Source organism: Eupeodes corollae, chromosome 1 (genome assembly GCF_945859685.1).
Source record: "Eupeodes corollae chromosome 1, idEupCoro1.1, whole genome shotgun sequence".
Classification (NCBI taxonomy): domain Eukaryota; kingdom Metazoa; phylum Arthropoda; class Insecta; order Diptera; family Syrphidae; genus Eupeodes; species Eupeodes corollae.
The window spans coordinates 211,727,849-211,739,989 of NC_079147.1; the positions used below are offsets into that span (position 1 = coordinate 211,727,849).

At 34.2% G+C, this 12,141-nt stretch overlaps 1 protein-coding gene across 1 annotated transcript in view; it reads left to right on the plus strand.

Annotated features, from left to right (window-relative positions):
- The window catches only part of LOC129954275 (uncharacterized), a 214,844-nt gene that overhangs the window by 184,904 nt on the left and 17,799 nt on the right, over positions 1–12,141 (plus strand). The window contains exons 19-21 of the mRNA XM_056068118.1: positions 8,084–8,472; positions 8,595–8,727; positions 12,000–12,138. Of these exons, the coding sequence (XP_055924093.1) occupies positions 8,084–8,472; positions 8,595–8,727; positions 12,000–12,138 (661 nt within the window). The remainder of the gene's footprint in view (positions 1–8,083; positions 8,473–8,594; positions 8,728–11,999; positions 12,139–12,141) is intronic.

Consider the following 12,141-nt stretch of genomic DNA (forward strand, 5'->3'; position numbering starts at 1 on the left):
TTCACCATCGATTTATTTGGTATTATTGAAATCGCAACCCAATCGCACTCCATAAAGTTTCTATAATCTGTCATTACCGCAAAATTTTGAACCAGGTTAAACGTTATCCTCGCGCTTCTAGAAATATTCATCATTATATTTGATTCGTCCTTTAGCCGAACTACGCGAATGTTAAATACCTTACCACCCTCTGTCTCTGTGAACAGAAGACGCCTCTAGCCTACGCCTCGAAAAATTTACTTTATTTGAATTCACCTTGTGAATCTCTCGTGAATTAGTGTCGTCTTAAGTCTATTAATTTTGTTTATTTACTGGTCCATTTATCCAAAAATGGGCATCATCGTTATTGGTGATTGTTCTACCAAAAGTCGGATCACCTTCTAACTGCTTCAAGAGCCAATCATCAAAGACGCGACGCTGGTATAATGGTTTGGTTTTAAGCTCCTGGGTCCATAAAAAGGCGCAACGGGTTGCTACTAGAAAACACCTATTTTGATAATAAAGCACAAGCATTTGCAGGTGTTGCTCGAAGCTCAAACTTGCCATTATTAGTTGTCGTTAGCGGCTGGTTAAAAGGTCGTATTTTGACAAAAAGTAAAAGAAACAATATGGCATCGACAAGCTGTCAAAATCAGCCCAACCCTACTTTAAAACCCTTTGCATTGAACTTAAAACAACAGGAATATCGATTCCCAGCAGCTCTTAAAGATTGACCACAGTTTTTTATCGTTACTTGCCTTGCACAGAGATACATTCATCTGTACGTCAGCCCAAAGAGTTCCAACTGAGTGTCCAGTGTTTAGTTCAGATCATTGAATAAGATCTAACGAGTTATCTAATTTGTGGTTTCAAAAGTATAGGGTTTGTATTCGATATCTGTTAAACTAAGTTTTAAAACTATTTTTTTTAGTTGAAAGTCTGAAATTTATATAAAATGTTAAAATGGAGATTTTCCCACAGGCACAGCCACATCCTGCATCGATAAAAAATCCAGCTCCTACAAAAACTGCAACCAGCTGACTATTCACAGCGTCGCGTAATTGCTTTGACACTGCTGGACTTTCCTTTCACGAAAGACCGTGTTTATGCAGATAAACCTTTCACTCTTGAGCACTTAAAAACTAAAATTCGTCAAGTTAGGGCTGAGATAGAGCCCAATATATGTATGTCAAAAAGTGGTCGATAATTACCTGAAAACAATCCATGCTTGCAACAATTCGCGTGGTTGACATAATGTCAACGTTCAAGCTTTAAAATAAAAAGGAAATGTCATGAAATACGCCCACGAATTTCTTCTACCATACAACACAATTTTGCATTCATCCGTCCACGACCCATTTATCACATTTGAATCATTAAAAATATTCCGACTTACACTGCAGTGCTATTTTATTGGCCGCTACTGTGTGTTACATTTTTTTGAAAGGGATTTTATGCATAGTTAACAGAAAATGGTTTTATTTTTTGTTGCTGTTAAAGTACCTACACAAATATTTTTTGATGAAAAACATCCTCTCTGAATCTGATATGAAGGAAATCTAAAGGGAGGAAGTCGGTTGTAGGTACAAGATACGAGTATTGTAAAATTGTTTTGAGACTTAATTTCACTTGGGTGATAACAAAATATTACCTTGCAACCGCAATTGTAATCAAGTTAAAGGCAAATTGTTCAATGAATTATACATCCGACAATATTTGGCTTGATTTTGTATTCATTTTGAAGATTTCGTATGAAATTTAAATAATAATAATATTGATCTTATATTGCAGTACGTTAACGTACCGTTCAAACATTCATGAACCTTTACTCATATATCCATTAATTTTATTTGACTTTTGGGGATGGTTTTTTTTTAGGATTTTGATGATGATAGGGAATTTTTTTGTTCAGGGAAAGCTACCGACAGTATTATAAAATGTTTACATTTGTATCTAATGGTGAAGGAATCGTTGTAGGAAAGGAGTCGCAGTTAAACCAAGAAATGTTTTCAACAATACAAAAAAGTTCTTATCCCTTCCTACTTAACTGTGCTTTAAAAAGAATTTTATTAGTAAAGTTAAGTGGATCATGACAAAGAAATAAAAGTGTTGTTCTTAAACTTTTTACTTGCAAGGAATTTTTTATTCTAGAAGTAAGCAATAAATAGGTACTAAAAATGACATTGTAATGTTCCTGGAATTATATGCTCCTGAGGCCATAGCCATTTCCCTAGTCGTGACAAAGAAAAAACTAATTTGGCTTAGCAGGAATTTAGTTTTTTCTAAACAATATGAAATATTCGTAAGTCAGTATTTAATTTATTTTTGTGTGCGTCAAGAGTCTTGTTTTAAAATATTTAATGTTGAAAATTTAATTGAGGTCATACATTTATTTTTGTAGGGTTAAAATAAAGGTTTGAAAAGGTGTTTCTATTTCTTGGCTGTATAACATTTTTTCTTTTCAACACTGAATTTTCTTAAAACGCTTTATACTCCCAAAACTCACAGAAGTGAACGAACTCAAAATTTTCAATTTGCTGGAAATAAGCAAGAACTTTGACCTTGACTGCGCCTCAAATGCTCCATCCACTTAATCCAATTTAGGCATATCTAACGAATAAATGCTTCAATGTTGTCTTGTAATGTGTTAATTGAAGCGGACTTGTCTGTATAGACATAGCCCCACAAAAAATAGTCTAAAGGCGTTAAATCGCACGATCTAGGCGGCCAATTGACCGGACACGACCGTGAAATAAAATGTTCACCGAACTCGCTCCTCAATAGGTCCATTATTGCGCGTGCTGTTTAGCATGCGGCACCGTCTTGTTAAAATCACGTGTCATGCAAGTCAAGCTCTTTCATTTGGGCAAAAAAAAGTTGGATATCATCTCACGGTAGCTCTGTGAAGAAATACGGTCCAATTATGCTACAAGCTCATACACCGCACAAAACTGAATTTTTCGGGATGTATTGGTAGCTCTGGCAATGCTTCTGGCTGATATTCACTCCAAAATCGACAATTCTGCTATTTACGTACCCAGGTCCGGATTAAGGGGATTGACACCGGGTCCTCCACAAACCCGGGGCCTTACTATAGAGACTCCGGAAAATGTTTGTTTCACATTCCAACTAGAAAACATCTATTCCTTCGATACGTATTTTTTTCGCTCTTTTACCTTTACTTGCAGCCTTGTTGTGGTCATTGTCTGAATTTAGTACGAAAGGCAGCTACTAACTCTTGTCCATCGGCTCTTGAATTCTTTGATTTCGTGCAGAATTTGTACACGTTTTTCACAGCCAGTACAGCGCTGCAACGAATTCTGATTGAGAAATTATCGGAGAAAAAAAGCTCAGCGACACTCGTTGGTCTTTTCAAGCTGAAGATACGAAAGTCTTAGTCAACGGCTATTCATAAATCGAAGAAGCTCTAACCAGCATATCTTCCAATAAAGAGCAAAACGATATCGTGAGGAATAAAGGAGGCACAGAAGTTGAGTGGTCTCGAAACCGCTTTGTTTGTAACATTTTGGAACGATATCTTGGAGCGATTCAACGCTACAAACAAGATGTTTCATGACCCGAAAATGATTCTTGAATCGGCAATGCTTACACTTCAGTAATTGAAATCATTTGTGGAATCCAAACGAAATAATTTTGATAAATACGAGAAAGCAGCCAAGAAACCAGAACGAGAAATGTAAGGTTGAATCCGCTCAATTACGGAAAAGCGCAAGGCGCAAATCTGTCACCCCATCACTGCCATCCCAGTGATTGACCAGCTATCCGTGTCTTTTACTGAAAAATTGCATGCCCATGAAGCTGTACGTTCGAGATTTGGATTCCTGAATCACATCGAGAACATGGATGCTGAAAATTTAAACGATGCAGCAGAGGCATTGTTGAAAGTGTACCCGGATGATTTAGAGCCTATAGTCTTGGCAATGACTAGGTTCGATTTGTGTCTTTGATTGACTCATAAAAAAGGAAAAGAACTATGGAACAGATCAATCTCCGAAGCTATTTTACTACCAAATTATCGAAAATCTAAATTTTAGGGCTACATTCACAAACCTCGCAATTGCATTGAGAATGTGTTTGGTTTTGATGGTAACAAATTGTACTGAAGACCGCTCATTTTCAAAAATGAAAATTATAAAAAATAGGCTTCAAACCATTTTGGGACAAAACCGTCTATCGAAGCTTTCTCTCCTGAGCATTGAAAGCGATTTACTCCGAGAACTGGATTTCAACGGAATCATCAACGATTTTTTGGCGAAAAAGGCTAATTTCAGATAATTCTTTTTTCCGCTTATAATTATATGTGTTTGTTCAGTACTAAAGGAACTTCTTGTTTTCACAATAAATTATGAAAAACTTGAGTGAAAAAAATGGTTCACTTTATTTTCAAAATAATTTGTGCGAGGGTGCCACCGCTACTTTATTGCCTTAAGGCCTCTGGACCTCTAAATCCGGCCATGCACGGACCTATTGAGCCAAAAATTAGCTTCGTCGCTGAACCAAATTAAATGGAAGAAGTGCGCTAAGTACTTTCTTAACGGAGCATGCATTTTAATAATAAAATTCAATAATTTGCAAGCGCTGTTCGTTTGTCAGACGATTAATTTTTAAGTTTGAAGATGTCGTCAGCTGTTTAAACCAGTGTTGCCAAAATGATAATAGCTAAAAAATCACCCTTTATTTAACTTCCCTGAAAATAAATCCAAAACAACACTTATGTCTCTGAATTGTCTTGTTATAGCCATTTACACGCTTTGATTAAGACTAATAGGGGTTTTCCAGAAATGCTTGCCAGTTCTTCAAAAGATAATTGAAAAAGTGTCTACTTAAGGGTTTGTTTCTAGTGTGGCATAGTATTGGGCAGTGGTATAAAAAGTGGGCTGTATCTTCCTGCTCTTCCTCGTCATTGCATCCTTTGCACATGTCACCAGTGGTAGTCAGCCTCATTTTCTTTTTATGGTAACACAACAGGTTGCGACCTGTTAATATGCTCACAAGTAATTGCAAAGATTGTTTGTCTAGGAATCTAGTTTTTGTTGAATTGGGGTCATAATTTCCTGGCTGTAGCACAGGTTTTGAGACTTTCCCAACTTGGTGCTTTGAAGTATGTATCTTGTTACCAATGACCTATTTAAGTTCACAGAATGGGGTGTTTAAAGGTAAGCCTGTATAGGATTGGTCCATCACTGTGACTTGATACCTAGAAGAGTCTCATGTAATACTGCGAGCTAAGAATTGTAGCAAAAATCGATTTAATTGCTGTTTGGCTTTGTTATGCGTTGAAATAAAATAAAAAAATAGCCGGAAGGCTCCCACACTGACAATTTAATTGAAGACCGCTAAAAAATGGAATCAATAATTTAAATTTTATCTGCTTTCTATCAAGAGTTGTTAGAGGGAGTTAAATGACGATAGTATTTCTTTTGGTAGCTCTTATTTTTGCAAGAAAAAGTGTCTTTAAATATTACAAAATTTTAAGGCGATAACATTTTTCCTTCTCGGAGTATTCAAGTCAAAAATCAAATTTTACAAGTTTTCAGCAGAAGGTTTTGTAGGTTTTTATTAATTTGAAAAATCTTCTATTTTGATTTATATAAACATTCAACCAAATGTTAACAATAATGCTTTTGATAAGATGAAACTAGCTTGAAACCAATGGTGCGAAATTTTTAAGTGTGGTTGCCTTGTCGAAGTTATAGGCACTTAGTTCTTCGAAGGGATTTGCTCGATACTAGAAACATCTTACTTTCCTGTCCAAAGCCGAGTCTTTAAATATTTCGAAACCTTCGTGTTCCGAAAAAATGTTCTTAATTTTAATCAAAACTTTAAGAGCTCACGAATTAAAGGAAAGAAAAAAATAATTTTTTTTGAGTAAAATCGGCAAATTTCTAAAAGTTAGAGTAGCTATTCCGTGATTTTAAATCAAACAAAGATGTTAAAATCGTGTCAAAAAATCGGCAAGTCATCTGTTAATAGCTAAGTAGATCGCTAAAAATTGTTTTAAAATTTGACTTAATAGTTTGAAATTGTGCGCCAATATCTTTAATATTTTTGCCATGATATTCGAGCCGAAAATCTATGTTTCCCAATGAATATTCACCTGGTTAAGAAGTTCACGGCGGATCGTTTTCAATTTGACCTTTCAAATTCGACTCGCGTCGTTTTCCTTATTAATAAATTCGCAGTGAAGCGAAAATAGTTCTTCCTATATTCCAGTGATTTGTATTGCCTTCATTTTCCCTATAATCCAGTGATTTGACACATTTTGTTTGACAGCAACAAATGTTATTTTGTTTTGATTGAATTTGTGAAATTTGTGGTGATTTATTCAATAAGCAATATTAAATTTGAAAAATGGAATTAATAATGGTGTGATATTCAGGACCGACGAGTGCTCCCGTTGCAATGCCCTTATTTTTCTTCATAAACTCGACGAAAGCCAAAAATATTTGTCGATTTGTTTGCTTGTTTTAATCGTTTCTTGAATGCATTTTAAAATTTTATATTTTATTGTGAGTGGATTATAAGCAAATTAAAATAAAGCTAACTCACATTTTTATATAATAACAATAAAGAATGAATCCACGAAATCGAATAGTGAATTGTTGGAAAGGATCCAATGCAAGAATTAAATGAAAGCATCTTATTACATGTGTTCGCCCATAGTCATTGTGCCTGAAGAATCACGTAATGCTGTGCGTATTTTGAGTTTCTGACTTGCATTAACTTCATAATAACTCCCTTCAAAAAACAGTTCTGTCGAAGAGAATAAAAAAAACGTACCTTTTATAATTATTTTTCAAAATTAAAAAGTATTTGAGACGTAACAACCAAAAATTTGTGGTTGATATGAAAATTGATGTGTATCTATTTTTTTGATATCTATAATACCAAGTGTGTCGAAGAATCATTCACAATAATGATAAAATTCACAGTTCATCAACAAAGTTGATAGTTTAAAAAAAAAATTGTTATGTATCAAGTATCTAGTTGATAGTTGATAGCCATAATAGGACTATATGACATTTCAAATTTGCTTTCGAATTCGTTAATTGGTTGAATTCAAAATGAAAAAGGCGAGAGCGAAAGCAATAATTAAAAAATGGCAAACTCGCTAGAAAAACAATTCGCCGCAAAGCTCATAATCAGGCCCCTGGTAATCAAATGATTGCCTTCCTCCGATAGGTTTCAACAGCCTAACCTCAAATCTGACTCCAAAATATCTCTGGTACGACTCTATGAATCTTATTTTTAATTTACTGTTAAAATATTTATAGTATTTCAAAAAATTTTCGAAAAATATTCAACAGCTGAACTGAACTATTTGTGTAACAAAAAAAATGCACCACGATGTGAAAGTAACATAAAGTTTTTCAAAAATTCTGCAAAAATATCAAAATAATGTTGAAAGTCGTTTTCTTTTCAAATTAGAGCAGATTGTTAAAATCATAGTACAGATTTTATTTCAACACTCCAAAACGTATTTTTCAAAACAACGAAAGCTTTAAATTCAATGTTTCTCAAAACTTCATATAGAGTCAAATGAAGAATCTTTAATTTGGAAAAATTTAGCAAGATATTACAATGATTCAAACTGTAATTAGAAGCCAAAAGTTTGTACTTTGCAAAATCATCATACGATTTATTTTTAAGTTATATGATGCATTTTAACCCAGCTTTAAAATCCCAGTTTTTAGTTGCTTTAAGCATTTGCAAGGCGCAATCCTTTTTTATTCGAATTCAGGGGAACTTAATCCTTTAAAAAAGTATTTTTCGTTTTGTTCGACAGGCTAAAAAAAAACATTTTCTCAACCAATGATTATCAAAAGGGTGGTAACACGCCTTACAACAAAGTTAAGAACACGTTTTAATTGCTTGTTGTGTTGTCCTTGCAATTCCATTTAAAGTTAAATCAATTGAATAATAAGACTACGACTACTTTCATAAAATGTATAAATTATCCTTACATAGAAACATACCTACATATATTTAGATTTTATTATCGTTTTAATGATGTTCTACTACAATTTTCTTTTCTCATTGATGTTTTTCTTTTTCTTTTCCCCACTCAATCCTACACACACAGGACTTACAGGGTATTATAAGTTCAACTTTAGCCTCATTGATGCTTCTGGGTATCTCAACTATAATTGCCATCGCTCTAGTTGTTCATTCACAATTGATACCACGGAAGCTTCAAGTAACAACTAATCTATCGTCTGGTCTTCGCGGAGCAATCGGCATTAGTTGGCTTTTGCCATTTTTGTTTGCCATTTGTTCGCCATTGATAAGCAATATAATTGGCAAATGGCCAAAACATTGGTGGCTAGATGTCGACAGTTCAGCCTTTGTATTGTTTGTCGTTGTTGAGATGCTGTTGATTGTACCCTTTGGATTGTTGCTGTTCATATTAATCAGGAAACTTTTGTGGCTTTTGCGAAAGCATGGCCAAAAGGGAACAATGCTATGGGAGCGGTAAGGATCGTTCTTTTTTGTGTTATTATTATTTTTAACTTGTATCTATGTAGATTTTATTTTGTGTTCTGAATACAAATTCATTTATGAGTGTTAACTTTTGTTTTAAATTTAATTTTCAGAATAGGACTATTGTATCGCAGTGGGATGATTTTGTTTCTTAAACTTTCAACGGATTCTTTATTTATTGCTTATCTCAATACAAAGGAAAACACAATTTTGAGTTATATCCTTGGAATATCGTGTACGTTACTGGTAAGTTTAAAAGAAAATATTTTTAAAAATCATTTAGTTTTTTGTGGTCAAGAATAATTAATTAAAATATAAAGTAAAGTGTCGGGAAGATGGTTAGATAGTTTCACGACATTTGTAACCATAGATAAATATAAAGGAGTTTAAAACAGTTTTACAATTATCTAGCTCGGTTCTTAGCTAGATGTCTATTGTTGCGAATTTTAGGTTGGGTGTGTTTTTCTCACAAATCAAACCAAAGTTACTTTTGTCATAATCTATGCTTCTGCACTTAAGTCAGAACAGAGATAAAGGAATTTTTAAATCACGACGTTTTGTTGCCTGAGAAAAGGCGTGATTACAGAATTAGTTTTATTTTACCCTCATTAATTGCTAATTCCAATCTCCCGCCTTATAAAAGCCCAATTGAAATCGCTTCAAGTTTTATCAATATCTTCACATGATAGCGCCTCACCTGGTTTAAAACCAAAAAGGTTCGAAACAGTTGTTTTTAACCTATATAAAACGGCGCGAATTCTCCATAGCCATACTGCAGAAACAAACGAGTTCAGCAGGGATACCAAAAAATATAGAAAACTAGAAATGGCTATACAATTCGTACCATGTAAAGTGTAGATGCTGTCATACTCGTATGCAGTCTTTTAATCGATGAAAAGTTATGGTGAGTGTCTATTTGATCTTCTTGAGATTTTTCCAGAATCTGCCGTAATATAAATATTTGACCGACTGTGGACTTTTCTGGTCTAAAGTTGAACTAGTGAGGAAATATGCCTATTTGAGAAATCAAAAAATATTATAATTATAATAATTTTAGTTTGACATACTAATGTTATTTATTTAACTATTTTTTTTTTTTTAATTTTCCAATATGCATATGGTTGTTGATGAGAAAGTTTATACATTAAAATATTACGGAGGAGAAGATTTTGTAAATCATGTTGTGGAGACTGATTCTTCAACAGTTGGTGCAGTTGAGAGATTCCTTTTATCAGTGTCAGGCCAACACTACTGTGGTTCCATTCGTCCAGCCTTGTTGGTGCTTCGCAACTAACTTTTTATATGTGGTTTGGATGTCACTTTGATGCACAATCCCCAGCGTGGAGGACCAAGTCCTTCATTTAAACTTCTAGGGCTAGAGCTAGAGAATAAGTAGTTCACTAAGCAGTTCAACCTGACCGGAATTGTAGACGACACCATTAATTCAATCTAGGAAATTCCAAAAACATCTCTTCATTCCCTCTTTTTTTTTTTGCTATCCCCAATAACCTCACATTGAGGTTGAAACCTTATTTCTAGTTGAGTTGCCCGATGTTCATCGTGGAGGGAAGGGATTTGAAATTCTCCTATGCTTAATACATTGCTTTATTTATACGTATTGTTTCCTTAAAGTTCAGCAAATTAAAGTCACTGGTTTTTGGGTAAGGTTTTGTGTGATTAAACTTATGGTTTGTATGGGTTGTCTTGTTCTAGCCATTTAGAGGCTTTGATTAAGGCCAATAAGTTACTTCCTTTGATTACTGAAGAAGTGTCTTAGTCAATAGTTGTGCTTTTCAATATTGTCTTCTCCAAAATTTAAAATATTTCCACAACAACTTCTCAAGCCATCAATAAAGTCGACAACTCTTCCATTTCCCTCACAATTTTGCCTATTGCATACGTATTTGGTCGATTACGACGCCTTTAGTGATTGCCATCATTATTTTTGAAGTAATTTTAAATTAATTTTTAGAGTAATAGCTCAACATTGTAATTAGATAACGTCAGCTGATATCATGACACTTAAAATGACAGCTAAGTCCGACAGGTGTCAAACTACACTGCTATCAACCTAAAACCATGAAATAAATAACCTTTCACTGTTAAGACTTTAGCAGCCACTAAGCCCTTTGATATTTTATTCATCAGAAACATTATTTTTTAATTTTAAATTTTATATTGAGTCTAATTAAATAACGATTATGCGTAGTGAAATTTTTAAGCATGAATATTTGAGTAAATAAAACTCGAAACTAAATTTGGCTCAAAGAACAAAGAGTGCACCAAATACAACTGGAAAGGGTGTGAATATTTTCATATAAATAAGAGGACTAGTTTCATTTCCCTTTTGAATGCATTATGCCTTAAACCAAAAAGTCAGTCCACGGCTCATAATAAAAGATCAGGAAAATCCCAAAGCTTAAGAATAAATTATTTTAAATGTTTATTACTTGTGTCAGACAAAAAGACAATTATTTAAAGATGTTATAATCAATTGAATTGACAAACCGAAGCATACGGGTAAATAGGATATCTTCTTTTCGTCAAGATAATGTTCTTTTCTTTTATTTGTCTATAAAGGGTGATTTTTTAGATATTTTTTTTGGCAGCACTGGTTTTAACAGACGCACGTTTCGTGTTTTGTTTCACTGTCAAACATCTTTAGTTTGGTCTATAATTTAACCATGAATCGTCTTACAAACGAACAACGCTTGACAATTATTGAATTTTATTATCAAAATACGTGCTCTGTTAGGAAAGTTCATCGCGCGCTTCTTCCATTTTGGAGTGAATATCAACCACAAGCATTGCAAGAGCTACCAATGCATCCAGAAAAAGTCACAGTTTGGTGCGGTTTATGGGCTGGTGGCATCATTGGACCGTAATTCTTCAAAGATGATGAATCGTATGTAACTGTGAATGATGAGCGCAACGTCAGCTGATATCCAATTTTGTTTGCCCAAAATGCAAGAGCTTGACTTACATGAAATATGGTTTCAACAAGACGCTGCCACATGCCATACAGCACAGGCGAGTTGGGTGAACATTTTATTTCACGTTCGAGACCGGTCAATTGGTTGTCTAGATTGTGCGATTAACCGCCTTCAGACTATTTTTTGTGGGACTATATTAAAGCTCATGTCTATACAGACAAACCCCCTAAACTGACGGATTGGATGACAACATTGAAGCATTACTCGTTAGATACCGGCCGAAATATTGGAAAGGGTATGCCAAAATTGATCATTTGGGGCGCAGTCGAGGTCAATATTTGCATGAAATAGTCTTTAAATATTTAATTGTATGGACCGTACTATCGATTCAAACAAAGATCTCCAGCATTTTTCTGAATTCGTTAAAAATCTCCGAAATATTTGTAGCAAACAGATGCTTCTAGGTAACAGGTGTCATCGTTTTTGTGTCTCATTATTTTTTCAGAACTTTTCAATTTTGAATCATTGAATTTTTTAAATTGACATCTTTAAAATTTGTATCAAATTTGTTTGTTCTTCTTTCAGGGATTCTCTGTACTTTTCTGCTTTGTTATAAAAGCCGAACAAAGTCTTCGTTCGTCGGCGATGCCCAGTCCTTCGAGCAAGACAAGCGTCAATCTCCAAGGCAACTACTGTTCAGGCTCAATAAATAGTCCACTTAGTTGTA